The 19,544-nt window shown below is 44.7% G+C and overlaps 1 protein-coding gene across 1 annotated transcript in view; it reads right to left on the reverse strand.

Moving 5' to 3' along the window:
• The window catches only part of MYOM1 (myomesin 1), a 272,604-nt gene that overhangs the window by 223,794 nt on the left and 29,266 nt on the right, over positions 1–19,544 (reverse strand). Inside the window, exon 3 of the mRNA XM_068103177.2 lies at positions 14,288–14,437. Coding sequence (XP_067959278.2) covers positions 14,288–14,437 — 150 coding nt within the window. The remainder of the gene's footprint in view (positions 1–14,287; positions 14,438–19,544) is intronic.

The raw sequence follows: 19,544 nt of genomic DNA on the forward strand, positions 1-19,544 counted from the left end.
GGCCAAATAGCTTTACCTTTGACTCATCTGTCCAGAGCACATTGCTCCAGAAGTGCTGGTCTTTGCCGAGGTATTCATTGGCAAACTTTAGTCTTGCCCTGATGTTCTTTCTGGACAGCAAAGGTTTCCTCCTGGCACACCTCCCAGGTAGATCAAAGCCTGTTTGCAATAAACTTACTTTTTCCACATGTGAAATTTGCATTTATGTTTATTTAAATTATACAATGGACTACAAAATGTAAATGTTTCATGATATTTGTTGTATTATATCACCTTTATCTATCAATATTGTTGAAATGAAGATCAAATAGCTGTATGTTGAAATATGTTGAAAATGTCAAAACTTTACATGGGGTGTACTTAGTTTTTCACGTGACTGTACATAACCATATACGTTTGCTCTATTATAATAAGATATGTGTTAGCTCTTACACGAGCCTCGACTTAGTATCCAAAAAAAGACATTCTAAGAAAGCAAGGTGGGTACTCCGGCCTTGCTCCCCCAGCTCTCTCTGAGCTCTGTCCCCCAAATATTCCTGCAGGTCGCACAAGATCTGCCTGCAACCCTCTTATGGTTAAACTGCCAAAATCAAGACTCTCTGCTCACCTTCACTCCTTCATTCCTCTTTTCTCCCGCCTCTGGAACAAACTCCCTCACTCTCTTCAATCCCACTCCTCCCTCCAGGTCTTTAAAACGGCTGTTCACCACCATCTCTTATCTTCCCCAATCCAAAACCTTGATCTTTTCTACCCCCGCTAATTTCACCCCAAATCCACTTTTTTGACGTGACTTTTGACTTCTTTCCTGGAAGTCCTTGGTGTCCTTGCGTTTTATACCTATCCTGCCTCCCCCCAGGCCCTCTTCCTCCAAAAACATCTCCCGATGTCCCTGCTCTCAAATGTTGTGTTTGTGTGCTTCCTCCCCTTCTCTCCCCATCTTGTCGACCGCTCCCCTTTTTATATACTTTGTTTGCTTGTTTGTTTGATTTGTTCGTTTGATAAATGTTAGCTCTTTCACGAGCCTCGACTCTGTATACAAAACGAACCAAAAAAATGCTGCTAGACCCACATAGCAACATTTGTGTGCTCCATGATGCAATGCCACCTGATGCAATACACCAGTCAATACTCTGTCAGATACAATTCTGTTAAGAACAGAACATTGGAATAGAGGAGATTCCAATTTTGCATTATATTTGTCAAGCATTCTTACATCTGTTCCATGTCACAGATATACAATTTACATGGGGAAAAATGCATGATCTGCAATTTGAGATCCTTCCCGAACATCCAAAATTTGGGAGAGTGGGAGAGTTGAACCATTCACGATTCATCATCGTCGAGATAGAACGGAATCACAGGGTAGACTTTAACGGCATCAATAAAATGAAGAAGATACCAAGCATTGTGGAGAGAAGTTTGAGGAAAGAGCATGCTGAATAAGTTTAACAAAGTATGATAATGTTTGTCCAATCAATGCGGTGTCTTATACAGGAAGCAATGAAAGCATTCAAAATTCCTTTCAAGTCAGATGGCTAAGAGAGCGCTGCAGAATGACATCAGCTATTCTGATCTTCTGCACAGATTCTGGGGTTAATGAGATCCTATGGATGTTGTTCATTCGTCGTGAAGATGGAAGAGGAGTTTACTTTCTCATAAAGTGATTTGGGGTCTTTGTTTCCCATTACAAATTGTTGGAGACAAACTCAAATTTCCACACACCCCATCCTTCCTTTGCTCCCTCTTTTTGCAGATATCTAAAGTCACTTCGCCCACGTCTTATTCCCGCAGTGTGTTGTCTGTGGATGCCCTGTTATTTTCAAACATAATTTCCGACATTTCTTGCAATTATTATGATGGGATGCTAAGCTGGCTGTCTTGCTTGAAGTCTTGTGAATGTAAAAACTTCGATGGTGCCTTTCAAATCCGAGTAACCCTGTGACATGCTGCCGTGGAGCTATAATGATCTGGCCGTTGGTAAAACAGAATAGTGTTTTTTTGTTTTGTTTTGTATACAAGATCGAGGCTCGTGTAAGAGCTAACATTGATCACAAAAAAACAAACTGACATATGATAAAGGGAGTGGGAGACAAGATGGGAAGAGAGAGGGAAGCACACAAGTACAACATTTGAGAGCAGGGACATCGGGAGATCTGTGGGAGGGCTAGGGCTTGGGGGGAGGAGGCATGGGAAAGGGCGGGGGGGGGGGGGAAGGGTAAAAAAAACACATGGACACTGCTAGGACTTCCAGGAAAGAAGTCGGTATTTCAAAAAGGGGATCTGGGGTGAATGAACGGGGGTAGAAAAGATCAAGGTTTTGGATGGGGGAAGACAAGAGATGGTGGTGAACAGCTGTTTTAAAGACCTGGAGGGAGAAGTGGGATTGAAGAGAGTGATGGAGTTTGTTCCTGAGGTGGGAGAAAAGAGGAATGAAAGAGTGAAGGTGAATAGAGTCTTGATTTTTGCAGTTTAACTATAAGAGGGTTGCAGGCAGATCTTGTGCGACCTGAACGAATATTTGGGGGCAGAACACAGACAGAGCTGGGGGAGCAAGGCCGGAGAGGAGTCGGTGGAAGACAGAAAAACCACCAACCTGCCTGCGGTGAGTGAGTGAAAGGCCCTTGGAGTTAGCTTCATCGTGGGACATGCCAATGATTCTGAAAGCTTTGGTTTCAACAGCGTGAAGCCGAGCTAAGCGTGAGGCAGGAGCACCGGCCCAGAGGGAAGAACAGTATTAAATTAAGCTGCGGATGAAATCCTTGTATGTGGTGGGGAGCTCAGTTGTGCCAAGGAAGGACTTCGCACGACAGAGGATGCCCAGTCGGCGACTGGCTTTGGAGGCCAGCTTGGAAATGTGGTTTTCCCAGGAACGATCATGGCAGATAGTGAGACCCAAAAGTTTGAGTAACAGAACTTCTTGGAGTGGATTGTTGAGAAAGTAGAGGGGAGGGTTATCCAGTCGGTCTTTTCGGAGAGACATAGTAAGAGTGTGAGATTTGTCAGGATTGAAAGACATGTTCCACTTGTTTGACCAGTTTGTTATTTTGTCCAGGTCTGCAGAGAGTGAGGAGGCTGCAGACTGCCGATCTGAGGGATGAGGTATGGAGCGACAGAGAGTGGAGTCATCAGCAAAGAGATAGAGAGGATTTTCCAAAGAGTCGGGGAGATCATTGATGAAGACCAGATAAAGCACAGGGCCCAGAACACTGCCTTGGGGAACTCCAGCCTGAACAGGAAGGGGAGATGAGAGAAAACCATTCAGGGCCACATGTTGACTACGACCAGAGAGGAACTCCGCAAGCCATGCGTGGAGATTTCCATGGATACCATAGGAGGAGAGTTTGGTGAGCAGAGTGAGGTGCCAGACCGTATTGAAGGCACGTGATATGTCGAGGGAGACAGCTCTGATTTCCTGTTTGGCATTGAGGACCTCCATCCGTTGTTGATACAGTGGAAGTAGCATGTCCAGAGTGGAATGACCTGGTCTGAATCCAAATTGATGATCCGAGATCAAACCATTGGAGAAGAGGAAGGATTTGATGTCAGAAGCGATGATTGATTCCATGACCTTGCTGATTATTGGGAGCAGGCTGATTGGTCTGTCGTTGCAAGGATCTGTTTTTGCACCTTTTTGTGTAAAGCGGTAATGTTGGCTGATTTTCAAGAGGATGGCAGCTGATATTGAGCAAAAGAGGGTGAAGAGAAGAGAGAGAGAAGAGAGAGAGAAGAGAGAGAGAAGAGAGAGAGAAGAGAGAGAAAAGAGAGAGAGAAGAGAGAGAGAAGAGAGAGAGAAGAGAGAGAGAAGAGAGAGAGAAGAGAGAGAGAGAAGAGAGAGAGAAGAGAGAGAGAAGAGAGAGAGAAGAGAGAGAGAGAAGAGAGAGAGAGAAGAGAGAGAGAAGAGAGAGAGAAGAGAGAGAGAAGAGAGAGAAGAGAGAGAGAGAGAGAGAGAGAGTGAGATAGAGCAGGAGAGCAGGGTTTTATGGCCCGTGGGCTGATGCCGTCTGGTCCAGTTGCAGAATCAGAGTCGAGGTTTGACAAAAACTTCTCCACCTTGTCATGAGAGAAGGACACAGAGTCCAGGAGCAGCTGGGTATGACTGGGTACGACTGGGTACGACTGGGTACGACTGGGTCCGTCTGGGTCCGACTGGGTACGACTGGGTATGACTGGGTACGACTGGGTACGACTGGGTACGACGGGTACGACGGGTACAGAGAGAGATGGGTTTGGGACACAATATTTTTAGGCAAACACAGAGTTGAGGCATTCGGCTTTTTCACATGTGGTGTCAACTGTCTTGACGTTTGAGGTAAGGGAGGGGATGGAAGGGGAACAAACACCAGAAAAAGATTTGACCAGACACCACCAGGATTTGGAGGAGGGAGACAGGTTAGAGAATTCAGTCGTGAGAGTAGAGAGATATTGTTTCCTGGCTCTCCTGAGGGTAGACACACACTTGTTCCAAGCTTTGCAAAAGGAACCGAGATTACCTTCAGTTGGATTAGCCTTCCATGAGGTGAAGGCAAGTTGCTTCATGGCAACTGCCTCACCACAAGCTTCAGTGTACCATGGATGGGAGGAAGGGTATGACAACTGAAGACGAGATGGGATCAGTCTGTGAGGGGGGAGTTTCGGAGGGGAGGGGTGAGGGGGAGTTTAGAAAGTGGATGATTAATGAAAAACAAACATTTATAACAAACAGGGTTTATTGTGATTTACAAGTCAGAGATCCGTTTGAAAACGATAGAGGAGGAGTGGAATGCAGGTGAGTTTAGAGAATGTAGAAGAAAGGACTGGAAGAGATTGAATATTTTTTTTTGAAATGGAATGATTTGATGAGGAAATTGAAAAAAGCCTTTTAAATAGGAAGAAAAACAGCGTGTTGTAATAAACCACTGAATAAAACACTGCAGGCGAAAGGTTAAACATATTTAAAGAAAACCAGTGTGAGTTGTAAAAGTATAAAGTAGTGAGCAAAGAAAGAAAATTGAATGTGAATGTGACAGAGGTATAATAGGTCAAACAACTTCTTCGTTTTGCATTAGCTTTGCTTGTTTAAGTTATGGTGCGCGTCTCATTGGTTTGACGTCAGTGATGCTCACAATATGAATTGAAAAATGAACGGAATTGTATTTCAGGAATAAGTTTTTCCCACGAGTCTATCAATTATAAATGTTCAAGACACCATCCATGGCAGTGTCTCAGCTTTCTGTTTGCAGATTCTATAATAAATGAATAAATTAATTAATGATGACATCATCACTCACAAAAATAAAATGCTGTAGTAGTATTTCTTGTTTTTTGATAATTGGATCGATCTTGGAAACGTTTGTACTAATGATGCATAATGCAGGATGAAATACTGGAAAAAGGAAACAGGTCCAACGTTTTACTCCATTTGGCCTATCAAATCCATCACATCACAAGTCCATTACTGCAGGTAAAGAAAACAAGCCATCATTGTTTAAACACTTGATGAAAACATACTGGAATCAATGTTAGAAACAAGTACTTATGAGTTCCCTGAAACAACCCAAGCTATTCCTGCTTTGATCTCAAAATGGATTGCAAACTTTGTACAACTATTGCAGAAAACAGATCTTCATCTGTCTGGCAACACCATTCGTTCCATCTGGTGACATAATTTTCCTCCAATCGTGCCCGCTCTTGTACAATAGAACACGGAGTTATCTTAACCAACAAGAAACCCTCAATCCTCATTTTACTTTCAAAATTTAAATGATCATTTCACTCCTATTTTTAAAGTTTCACCCTTGGCAAATGATGGATTGTTGGGTGAGGATGGAGGCAGAGAGGAGCGGAGAGGGGGATCGATGATGGCTGTTATAAGACAGGTTAAGGTAAAGCCGGAACCATGGGATTACCTCTTTCATTGAGCACAAATGGCCGCATAACACAGGTGCTTGGAAGATCGAGGATAAATCGACATTTAAAATTCTATTCCCATCAAACAATTTTCAATATGCAGGTCCACATGATGAATAAGTAAATATATTTATTACCAATTGTTTGCTTTTGTATATATATCGATAAATAAATAATTAACGGTGGTGTTTCTTAGATTACTACAGCGAGTGCCTCGTTCATATCACTTATTGCCCCAAGTAAGGTCATATCAACGATATATCAGTTTCAGAGCAGTGAATGCCAACAGGATGAAGCTGCTAAAACAGAGCCTAAGGCAGTCAGAATCTGCAATTTCGTTTTAGTACTGGCTGCTACAGCCTAAACTGAATATTTAACAAGCTCAGGTATATGCCAGCGGACGACATACTGGATTAAAGGTCCCATTGAGGGATGGTACAATATCATGTGATCTGCGTGAATCACAGCAACACGCGGTGTGAAAGACAGGCCTGGCCATTTGCGCAAAAAAGCATGCCCGGTCACTCGCTAACATTTGTCCTATATCAATCACATTGCACTTTCCTTTTATTAGCCTGTCTTTCACACCCAAGGACATTTGGATTCATTGCTGGAAAGTGGCCCCAGCTCATACTCCTGAAGTCAGCATCTTATTTTCCCAACGGGATTTTAAAAATCAAAACATGTTACAACATAATCACCATGATTGTTATTAAGTGTTCATAAATAGGTCATCAACTTTAGATTTGTTCATGGTATTTTTTTTTGAGGTTGAAAAAAAATACATCCTGTAATTGTAAACCAATGTATATTATATATATTATATATATGTGTGTATATATATATATATATATATATATATATATATATATATATATATATATATATATATATATATATATATATATATATACTGTATATATAGTGCATTCAGAAAGTATTCAGACCCCTTCACCTTTTTCACATTTTGTTATGTTGCAGCCTTATGCTGAAATAGTTTAAATTCATTTTTTCCCTCATCAATCCACACTCAATACCCCATAATGACAAAGAGAAAACAGGATTTTAGAAAGTTTTGCAAATTTATTAAAAACAAGTGAATCCTCTTGGATTGCGCTGAGGTTCGGGCTTGGAATTTCTAGGAGGAAGTATAATTTGTATGCAATGAAAGTACATGTAATATGGGATCGAGTAAGATCGAGTAAGCTTCACCAGTGCGCGTGCGCGAATTTACGTCACGTCGGCAGCGAGAAGGCGTTCCCCAACACGAACCAATCAGGAACTGCCACGCCCACTTATATGATCTCCGAATTCCTGTGACAGGAATTAGCGTTACACTGGCTGGAAGTCAATCGCTAAAGGCGCTTCCTCAGCGCCAATCACCAGTGCGCGTGCGCGAATTTACGTCACGTCGGCAGCGAGAAGGCGTTCCCCAACACGAACCAATCAGGAACTGCCACGCCCACTTATATGATCTCCGAATTCCTGTGACAGGAATTAGCGTTACACTGGCTGGAAGTCAATCGCTAAAGGCGCTTCCTCAGCGCCAATAAAAAACTGAAATATCACATTGTCATAAGTATTCAGACCCTTTGCTATGACACTTGAAATTTAGCTCAGGTGCCTCCCCATTTCTCTTGATCATCTTTGAGATGTTTCTACACCTTGATTGGAGTCCACCTGTGGTAAAATTCAATGGATTGGACATGATTTGGAAAGGCACACATCTGTCTACATAAGGTCTCACGGCTGACAATGCATATCAGAGCAAAAACCAAGCCATGAGGTCAAAGGAAGTGCATGCAGAGCTCAGAGACAGGATTGTGTCGATGCACAGATCTGGGAAGCCTACAAAAAAAATGCTGCTGCATTGAAGGTTCCCAAGAGCACAGTGGCCTCCATAATTCTTAAATGAAAGAAGTTTGGAACAACCAGGACTCTTCCTAGAGCCGGCCACCCGGCCAAACTGAGCAATCGGGGGAGAAGGGCCTTGGTAAGAGAGGTGACCAAGAACCCGATGGTCACTCTGGCTGAGCTCCAGAGATCCTGTGTGGAGATGGGAGAAACTTCCAGAAGGACAACCATCACTGCAACACTCCACCGATCTGGGCTTGATGGCAGAGTGGCCAGACGGAAGCCAAACAGTTCAATATTGGTTTCATCAGACCACAGAATCTTGTTTCTCACAGACTGAGAGTCCTTTAGGTGCTTTTTTGCAAACTCCAAGCGGGCTTCCATGTGTCTTTCACTGAGGAGAGGCTTCCGTCTGGCCACTCTGCCATAAAGCCCAAATCGGTGGAGTATTGCAGTGATGGTTGTCCTTGTGGAAGTTTCTCCCATCTCCAGAAAGGATCTCAGCTGGCTAAGCCAGTGACCATCGGGTTCTTGGTCACCTATCTTACCAAGGCCCTTCTCCCCCGATTGCTCAGTTTGGCCGGGCGGCCAGCTCTAGGAAGAGTTCTGGTTGTTCCAAACTTCGTCCATTTAAAAATTATGGAGGCCACTGTGCTCTTGGGAACCTTCAATGTAGCAGAATTTTTTTTGTAGGCTTCCCCCGATCTGTGCCTCGACACAATCCTGCCTCTGAGCTCTGCAGGCAGTTTCTTCGACCACATGTCTTGGTTTTTGCTCTGATATGCATTGTCAGCTGTGAGACCTTATATAGACAGGTGTGTGCCTTTCCAAATCATGTCCAATCAATTGAATTTACCACTGGTGGACTCCAATCAAGGTGTAGAAACATCTCAAAGATGATCATGAGAAATGGGAGGCATCTGAGCTAAATTTCAAGTGTCATAGCAAAGGGTCTGAATACTTATGTAAATGTGATATTTCAGTTTTTTCTTTTTAATAAATTTGCAAAACTTTCTAAAATCCTGTTTTCTCTTTGTCATTATGGGGTATTGAGTGTAGATTGATGAGGGAAAAAATGAATTTAAACGATTTCAGCATAAGGCTGCAACATAACAAAATGTGAAAAAAGTGAAGGGGTCTGAATACTTTCTGAATGCACTGTACCTCCGCCAAGCTGAACAGTTTATGTTTTGTATCCCACTTATAGGCCGGATCTGGATTCGGACCTGAACCAAAATCTAATTGGCCTGTTTTTGTGACTGAAACAACTCATCCACCAAGTTTAGTCATAACTCGTCCATAACTTTTATAAATATCATGCTATATATCGCTTTTCACCCGATCTCTCAATGGTGAAGCATCACTTAAAGATTAGATAATTATCGTATCTGAATCCATATTCAGATCTTCACCAAAATCGAATCAATTCGTCCTTGTCACACACCCAACCTATCCACCAAGTTTTGTCCAAATTCGTCTGTAACTTTTTGAGATATCCTGCCATATATCGGTTTTGGCCATATCTCCCAATGGTGAAGAATCACTTTAAAAATTCTAGTAACTGGATCCGGGCACAGATCTTCACCAAAATCCAATCATTTCGTCCTTGTCACATACACTACTTCTCTGCCAAATTTCGTCTGAATCTGTCCACAACGTTTTGAGATATCTTGTTCACAAACAGACAGGGTTGAAAACATTACCTCCATCCACCTTCGGTGGCGGAGGTAAAAATTGAGCCAGAATGACTGTACCACAGCACATTAATCATGCTTACATCACATTGTTACTGCAGCTATCCTGCATTGTTCACCTTGTGTATGAAGAGTATAAAATAGATTACAAAAGAGGAAGAAGACACCATATAACAATAAATGTAATGATGCACATTTTATCAGCAAAAATAACAAACAAATTTCCAGGTTTACAATAACTATAGATTTTTTTAAATCTCATCTGTCTATGCACCTGTCTTTTTGGTTTGGCCCTTTATTTATCCCTGCATGAGGTGACGTTGTTTGAAACAAACAAGCTGTTGACTTGGCTCGTTTGCTAAAACAGAGTTGCGTTAATAAACTTCAATAATAATGAATTATAACTTTTCATCAAGGCCTTACAGTGTGATCATCTCTACCATTACATGAAGAAGTACAACAAGATGGAGAATTTAACAATGCCGAGCTTCAGCGGGGTATCTTATTATAATGCGCAGCTAATGCATATGTGGCTAAATATATATGTACTGTATATAATATGTGACAAAAACTTTAAAAATTGATCACTTGGCATTTTATGTCATAAAAACTTTACAGTGCGGTCAAACAAAGCCAAATATGTTCCAATTATTTTCAAGTCTACAATGCGTTCCAGAAGAAAGTATCACTCTGTTCTAACATCATCAGGAAATGTCACCACTTTAAATTGCCCCCAGAAGGCTGGCCTCCTGGTGGGAGTGGTGATCCTAGTATAGCATAAAGTAGATCTGAGAAGAAGGGCATACTTACTTGCTCACTGACGAACACAAAGCAGTGTCCTTGCAGCACACTTTAGCGTTTAGACCAAGAGCTGAACTAGCCAGCTCAAATTGTGATTCAAGGCTGGTGGGGGAATAAGTCAAGCCGAAAACTAAGGTGAGTTGCAAAGGCGCAAATGTTGTATTCAAACAGGTTTCTGTGGAAGCAGATGTTGCACATAATCCATACATTCTTCACTTATTATGGTTAAATTAGACAACTTTGGTCCAATTTCATTCTTCTTCGTCTTTCGTATGTAGCACAAGACTGCGGATAGCATCATTATTTGCTGGGGGTAGCAGGAATTTGGAATTCCCCTGGGTGTTATCGCAGGAATTTGGAATTTTGCCAGTACAGCAATACCCCGTTTTACGCCATTTCGACCTAAGTCAAATCCGACTTTACGCCACTCTTCTAGAATAAATTTCAGTTCAGCGAACGTTATTATGTGCGACTTTACATCACTCCGACATCATAATAGGACGTGAGAAAAAATATATTTAAAATAAATAAAATAGTACATAAAAATTAACAATAAAATAAGCTTAAAAAACAATTTAAAATACAATAAAAAGCACATTAAAATATTTTAAAAATGTACGTATACGTACGCGTAGCTGCTGATTCTCATTCAAAACAAAGGCGATGCCATATGCATTTTGTCCTGTGCTGTGGTCGCGTGCTTGCTTTGCCTTTCGCTGTTATTTTTGTGATTATTCCTTTACTGTGTAAAACAACCAATGCAACGTGGCAACGGCGAAACATGACGATGCCTGCTCGGACGACCGTGACCGTGTCATGCCTCGAGCCGGGGTGCCTTGTCAGGCACCTCGCCGGCATCCGGCATCGACGAACCGATCGATGTGTTCATGTGCACGGATTTGCAAATGCCTGCCTGTACGTCGTCGTTTCTGCGTATATCGCATCGTCCAAAAATAAAGAAGCAAGCAACTTCAGCCACTCGAGGAAAGACGAGGCACGCCTACGACTCGGGGGTGAGCGTCGATCCCCGGGGCGGCAGGGTTCATGGAACCCTGAGCTCGTTCGTTCATCACAGACGACACGACCACCGGTGAAACTGCTCGGACACGTTGGGTAAAGCACGCCGTGGTGAAGTGGGCCGCGGAGCCACTCGGCACACAAGCCAGCTCACGGTCGACATGTCCGTGCCGGTCACCCTGTTCGAGGAGAAGCCCCGACCGATAGAAAACAACGGAGGGACTCCCGACGGGGAGCGGCAAAGATTCAGGGCGAAGCTGAAGCCTCCTCCAGTTATTTACTCTAGTTTTACGGTGTTTGTCTTCATTTTAAGGCATTACGCCCGGTTTACGTCAAAAACAGAGTTACGTCACGGCTTATGGAACCAATTAATGACGTAGGCCGGGGTATTTCTGTATTGGCAACAGCTAGCCTACTCTTCGCGAAGGACAACGTGGGATCTTTAACATCCACCAACTAATGCCAGCAGACGGAACGCCTAGTTTAATGTCCACCTGAGGGACGGCACACACATTGATGCCACGCCCCGCATGTGAAGCAGCAGGATCACAGTTTATAGCTGGGTTGAGATTGGACCCCAAGATAGACAGCTTAGGAGCAAAATGTGCGCACTAAGCTACGCTGGCAGTCCAAATTGCATTAGTGAAAAATAAATATTTTTTAACTGTAGAGTGCCTCCAGGATATAAAGATTAATGCAAATCTTTGAAAGAACAATTAATATTATTAAAGTATATCTGCGTGTGGATTCACACACTCACAAGCACTCACTGACACACATTGCAATAGCTTATCCTGTCCCTTCGGGAACAAGTGAGGCTAAAAATAAAAATAATTAAAGATATATTTTTATTAAAGTAAGACTCCTTACTGGAAGCCATCTTGGATTAATCCAGTGGGACAGTTCTGGGTTGTGTTCTGTTAGCAAGTAGCTTGGTATTGCTTGCAAAGCCTGTCGTCCCGTATCAACAGCTTTGCAAGCCGCTCGCCGAGCCGCTCAGCAAGTGGAGCAAGCGATTAAGAGAGGCGCTTCGTTATGTTAGCAAAAATGGCCACTGAAGTTTGATTCAAAACGATACCACAACCAATGAAATGTTGAGGGATACACCTAAAAAGTTTACTTTACTTTACATCTTAATTCAAAATCTGCAAACATGAAAAACCCCTCCCCAAAATGCTCATGGTAGGACCATAGATAAGCTTGGCAGGGTATTTTCTGTAACATGACACCTGCCCATGACGGTATTTTCTGGAGTACCACGATAGCATTGTTTAGACTAGTGAGATACCTGTGCTAGGCACAGGTGGGAGGCCAGAAGCAAACAGGCAATGCAGATACAGCGAATGCTAAAACATGAAACCAATAAATTCCACATTCCTGTAGCACCCTCAGTCGCACGTCAGACATGGACAGCAAGTTCGTGAAGGACTTCCATGAAAAACGTACCCGTTCTCAAATACGTTCACGTATAGAAACATCGATCGTGGGTCCGTGGTGAATCTGCATATGGCGATCCGCGATGTTCACGTTTAGAAAGTAGAAACCATCACGGCATGTCGTCATTCACTTGAACTCGATATCTCTTTTTTCATTCCAAACAACATAACTCCAATCACAAATGAATCACAAAATAAACTTTAAACAACATTGTTAATGTTTCCTTCATTGTAAAAACTACCAAGTCAACATTTAAAAGGATTGCGAGCCGATAGGTGTTACGGTCTTGGCAATATCGATGGAGACAGTGATCTGTTGGCTCATACACCGCCCAAATAGCTATGTGGAATTCTCTCATGTCGAGATTAAACCCACAACCAAAAGGTTAACCAGAGTTAAGCAGGGATTCAACCCATGCCCTTATAAAAAGGTCTTTGTCCGAGGTCACCGAGTCCGATCGGTGCAGCCGATCGGTGCAGCCGTGCTGCGATCAGTGCAGCCGTTTGTGTGGCACCCAGGAAAATAAAGTTATGTGGGAGTCCAAACCTGAAAATGCTGGAGGCCAAAGCTGAAATTGGAAAAACAATGTAGCCTATTTTACTCCAGGAGATCCCAGGATTACCCACCCAAAATATCATTGCGATCGGTTCAGCCGTTTTTGTGGTACCTTCGAATGGACAAACAGACTCCCGCGATGGAATCTCCCGCGATGAAGCTAACTCCAAGGGCCTCTCACTCACTCACCGCAGGCAGGTTGGTGGTCTTTCCGTCTTCTACCGACTCCTCTCTGGCCTTGCCCCCCCAGCTCTCTCTGGGCTCTGTCCCGCAAATATTCCTACAGGTCGCACAAGATCTGCCTGCAACCCTCTTTTGGTTAAACTGCCAAAATCAAGACTCTCTGCTCACCTTCACTCCTTCAGTCCTCTTTTCTCCCGCCTCTGGAACAAACTCCCTCACTCTCTTCAATCCCACTCCACCCTCCAAGTCTTTAAAACAGCTGTTCACCACCATCTCTTATCTTCCCCCATCCAAAACCTTGATCCTTTCTACCCCCGCTAATTTCACCCCAATTCCACTTTTTGAAATACCAACTTCTGTCCTGGAAGTCCTTGGTGTCCTTGTGCTTTATACTTCTCCCTCCCCCCCCCCCCCTCCCATGCCTCCTCCCCCCGGGCCCTCTCCCTTCCACACATCTCCCTGCTCTCGGATGTTGTGTTTGTGTGCTTCCCCTTTTCTCCCTATCTTGTCTTCCACTCCCTCTTTTTGTGTATCTTGTTTGTCTGGTCGATTTGTTTGTGAAGTAAATGTTAGCTCTTTCACGAGCCTCGATTCAGTATACAAAAAAAAAAAAAAAAAAAAAAAAAAAAAAAAACACAGACGGACGGACATTTGGTGAATTAAATAGTAAGATGGAGAACCACCATGTTGTTAAGCGGTGCCAAGCATTCCGTTCCGTTGGAGTGCTTGTGTGAGCACTTTGTATTAAACAAGCTGCTTGGCAAGCGATAGCAAGCCGCTTGCTAACGGAACACAATCCTGATTTCACTTTTAATTTCCCCCGTGGGTGAAGCACGTCACCCGAAGCGCTCAGGCCTTACCAGCACCAATATCCCGGCGCAGAGTAGTCCGCAGACCTGCCGCATTCAGGACATGTGCGCACCTGTACGGACCTCCGTGCACCAAGACCCTTCGCAAAGCTGTGCTGCAACGCCATCTTGTGACCTTGTTCGTGCGAAGTCGATGTCACCCTAAAACGCAAGGTGAACAAAGAAACCACAGACTCACGATTTGACACCTGAAATGATTCTGACCGTACATTTTGCTGACGATATGCCAGTTACCTATTCACATGTGACGTACAACTATTACCTAGGAACGTGAATAAATTGATGGTGGAGCTGCTACCATCCACATTCTGAGATAACAAACATTGCAACCTGGTGTGAACCAAGGGTTATCTATTGATACACGAAGACCATTTAGGTAGGACTAGTTAAGCTGTTTCCGAGTGCCGGCGATAACTCGCCTACTCTTTGCGAAAGACACCATGGGATCTTTAATGTCCACCAACGACCATTGCGCACACATTGAAGCTTCGCTCTACATGTGAATCACCAGGATGACGGTTCATAGTTTGGTTCGAGGTTAAAACCATGGCTAGACAGCTCATGCTTACCTTTAAGCTACCTTTCCAGGCGGTAGTAATGGGCGTCGAGAATTCTATAATCCTGCGTACGTAATATGTATATGCTTCAACATTCCTCATGCCGCAACCGAAATATATTTAGGAAACATTACCAAATACCAAGGAAGATTCAAGCTATTTGTACTAATGAAGGAAATAAATTATATCCCTGACCGTGACGTCAAAGGCGCAGGTGTTAATTCTCTCCAGGTGATGTCACACATCTTTCTCACCTGCGGTGGGTGAGATTTGCTGATCTGATGTCATCGTAATCGTGATTTCGACTGTGAAAACAAGTGAATCCTCTTGGATTGCGCTGAGGTTCGGGCATGGAATTTCTAGGAGGAAGTATAATTTGTATGCAATGAAAGTACATGTAATATAGGATCGAGTAAGATCGAGTAAGCTTCAACAGTGCGCGTGCGCGAATTTACGTCACGTCGGCAGCGAGAAGGCGTTCCCCAACACGAACCAATCAGGAACTGCCACGCCCACTTATATGATCTCAGAATTCCTGTGACAGGAATTAGCGTTACACTGGCTGGAAGTCAATCGCTAAAGGCGCTTCCTCAGCGCCAATAACTGAGGACGATTTGGCATTCCATTGCAGGGCGGATCTGGGAATTTCTGACGTGCTTGGAATTTTTTTTCAGTTCCTTGCGTTATTACCTGGCCCAACAGTTCAGCAGATTCGCGATGACTAATGGGCCAAAGATGGCGAACTGGTGAGAAGACTTGAACGGCCGGAATCCATAATCAAAACGAGAGTGACCGCACCGTGGTGACAACCTGACAAAATCCGGAAACGGGCCGATTGGGAAAACGCACATTTAATGACGTCAACACGTCAGCCTACCTACGGTTATGTCAGAGCGAGCCGATTCGTCACACGGTCACGGATTGGTTAACCCAATATGGGGCCGTTCAAAAATTATGTAACGCTATTATTTAGTAATGTAAGCACAATAGTTCGTTATTTCAATGCCCGGATATTCTTGGAGTTACTTCCGGTTGTTGTTTTTTGGTCTGGTAATAATTGTACTCTTGGTGAGTGCGAGCTCAACAACAACAACAACATGCATTTTAAGGCCATTTTCCCTGCTAGAGCGGGGGTTAGCCTTGCGGTCCCAATGACAATCTTCTCCATTTTGCCCTATTTTCTGCATCTCTCCTTGTTAACCCCCTTGCCCACATTTCTTCTTCCACCATCTTTAGCCAAGTCTTTCTCGGTCTTCCCCGTCCTCTACTTCCTTCCACATTAATTTCCATCACTCTTCTCAACCAGTCACTTTCATCCTTCCTCAACACATGACCAAACCATGTCAACCTGTTCCTCTTCACAGCATCAATCACAGGCAATATTCCCATCATCTTTCGCAATTCATCATTTGTCTTCCTCTCTCTCAACGATACTCCGCACATCCATCGAACCATTCGCATTTCCACCCTTTCCAGCCTTCGTTGCTGCTCTACGTTCATTACCCATGTCTCGCTCCCATAAATCATAACACTTCTCACACATGCAGCATACACCTTTCCCTTCAGCTTCAGCGACACTCTCCTCCTCATCAGCACGCCACTCAGTTCCCGAAACTTCTTCCATGCACATCTCACTCGAGCAACCGTTGCCGAGTCTGATCCACCTTCTCCATTCAGCATGTCTCTGAGGTAGCAAAATGTTTTCACACCTTCCAGCTTCACGCCGTCTCCAAGATCCAACTCAACATTTCCTCCATCTGCAGCTCCCTCTGTGCACACCTTACATTTGAATGTAGCTGCCACACTGGTAAATGACCCTCTCAGACCACTACATTTTTGATGAACCCACTCAGCACACATAGTACATTGAATGGAGTTCACTCCGACACCCTACCTGCACACAGCACACGGCCACTTCCCAGTTCTTTCCACCTCACCACATGCTTTACCACTTGCCATTACCTTCGTCTTTCTGATATTCACCTTCAGACCTTTTGTCTCCATACATTCCTTCCACTTGTTCATCTTTTCCTTCAGTCCATCCATACTTTCCGCAATCAACACCAGATCATCTGCATACAACAACTCCCACGGTAAACCCTCCTTTACGTTCTGAGCCAGCACCTCCATCACAGCTACAAATAGTAGTGGACTTAGTACCGACCCCTGATGCACTCCCACCTTCACCTCAAACTCACCACTGTTCCCATCCTTCGTCCTTACAGCTGTGCGCGCTCTTTTGTACATTGCCATCACTACTCTCATCAACCATTCCTCCACTCCTAACTTCCTCAATGCCCATGTCAATACTTTGCGTGGAACCCTATCGAATGCTTTCTCCAGATCAACAAACCCAAAAAACAACTTCTTCCTCTTCTCCATGTACATCGCCTGCAACTGCCTCACAATGAAAAGCGCATCTGTCGTTCCTCTTCCTGGCATAAATCCAAACTGCATTTCGTCGATCTTCACTTTCTTCCTTATCCTCCTCTCCAACACCCTTTCCAATACCTTCATTCCATGCTCCAATAACTTTATCGCTCGGTACGAGCCACACTCCAGAGGGTCACCTTTCCCCTTGTATAGAGGGACGAGGGTACTCAGTTCCCAATCCACTGGAATGCGGCCTTCTTTCACCACCAGATTACAGATCTCTGTCATTCTCTTCACACCCCAACTTCCTGCTGCCTTCAACATATCTCCCACAACTCCCGTCGGCCCTCCCGCTTTTCCACTCTTCATTGCTTTTATCGCTTCCTCAACTTCCTTCTCAGTTATCTTCTCTGCCGGTCCTAAAACTGGGTTACTCTCTATGTTGCCATCCCATTCATTCTCTGTATTCAACAGCATTTCCATATATCTTTTCCATCTTCCTTTAATTCCATCTGGGTCGACAACGATTTGTCCCACTTCATCGTTCAAGCAACTCACCCCCATCACATCACACCTCTCTTTCGCTATGTGCTTTGCAATCCTGAATACTGCTTTCTGACCCTCTTCCGAATCCAAGCGTTCTCCGAACATTTTCTTACATGCCTCCTGCGCCTTTGCTACCTCTTTCTTTGCAGCCTTCCTCGCTGCCTTATAACTTTCATGCTCTGCTGTTTCTGCTCCCGTACCCTTCACCTTCTACCACTCCTTCAACTTCTTCCTCTTCTCGTCAATCCTCTTTCCAACTTCATCATCCCACCACCATATTTCCGAGTGCCTCGGTGGTCCTTTTGTCCATCCACATACCTCACCAACGGCTCCCAACAGACTAGCTTTCATTGACATCCAACCACTTTCAAGCTCAACCACATCATCCTCTACCCTACTCAGCCTCTCTTTTAATGCCTCCCTTACTGTCACCTCTTTCAACCTCCACACCTTCATTCTTGGTTGGTACTTCACCCGCCGAGCTCTCCTCGCAACTTTCACCCTTATTTCGCAGACAACCAAGTGGTGCTTTGAAACAGCCTCCTCCCCCGGGATCACCTTTGTGTCCCGGAGGTGCCCCCTATCTCGCCTACGCACCATCAGGTAGTCAACGGTTGTCGTCGACCCACCTGACGTGTATGTAACAAGCTTATTATCCTCTTTCTGGAACTGAGTATTACAAATCAACAAATCAGCACCATCAGCAAACTCCAAAATCCTTTCACCTTCTCCATTTCTCACACCATATCCGTAACCCCCATGAACTCCCTCAAAACCATCCATACTCCTTCCCACATGTCCATTCAGGTCTCCTCCCACCACAACAACTTCCTCATCTTTCACGTTTTCCATCAGCTTCTCTATCGCACACCAGAACTTGTCCTTCCCTTCATTGCTTCGACCAACCTGCGGAGCATATCCCGAGATAACGTTCACCAAGAGCTTTCCAATCATCATTTTCACCATCATCAACCTATCACTCACTCTAGTCACACTCACCACACTGTCTACAAACTCCTCAGAAAACAGGACACCAACACCATTCACGCCCTCCGGGCACCCTTGCCACACAAACTTGTATTTCTGTCCCTGCCTACCCTTCACCATTCTCTCACCACTTCCCTTCCATCTCGTCTCTTGCACACAACATATGTCCACTCTTCTTCTGACCAATACTTCCACCACTTCTCCTGATCTCCCTGTCATTGTCCCTACATTCCATGTCCCAAACCTCAGAAACCGATCTCCACGAGTTTGCTAGCTCATTTGGAGTAATTGTTACGCTCTACGGTTCTGGATTGAATATACTGAAGTGCGGTGCTATGCGCACGACTTGTTTGCCAAGAAGATAAGCAACAACGCGGGTAACCAAAAAGAGTCTTTATTACAAAGCTCAACTATAGCACTGAAGTGCTCGGGGCTGCGCGCCCCATCTATATCCCGAGGCCACGCCTACCCCTCGGGCGTGGCCGACACCCTCTTGGTGCGCGGAATGATGTCACCGCGCCAGCGAGCCATCGGGTCCACCACACGCGCCCCCCAGAATTTCTGCGCACCTGAAGGGTCAGTTTGCGGGGCAAACGGATGACCCGGCCGAAGCGCCCTTTGGCGGCTGGCAGCGTCTGGGATGCCGGGATGTCATCTGGGATGCCCCCGGCGGCACCTGGGATGGGTGCAGGGCCGGGGGGGGGGGGCATGCCGGCAGGGCTGGGCGGTGCCGGAGGTCCGCCCGCCGGGGGGCGGCCCTGACGCGGGGGCCGAGCCACTGGCGG

Source organism: Myxine glutinosa, chromosome 2 (assembly GCF_964187855.1).
Source record: "Myxine glutinosa chromosome 2, kmMyxGlut1.1, whole genome shotgun sequence".
In the NCBI taxonomy this organism is placed as follows: Eukaryota; Metazoa; Chordata; class Myxini; order Myxiniformes; family Myxinidae; genus Myxine; species Myxine glutinosa.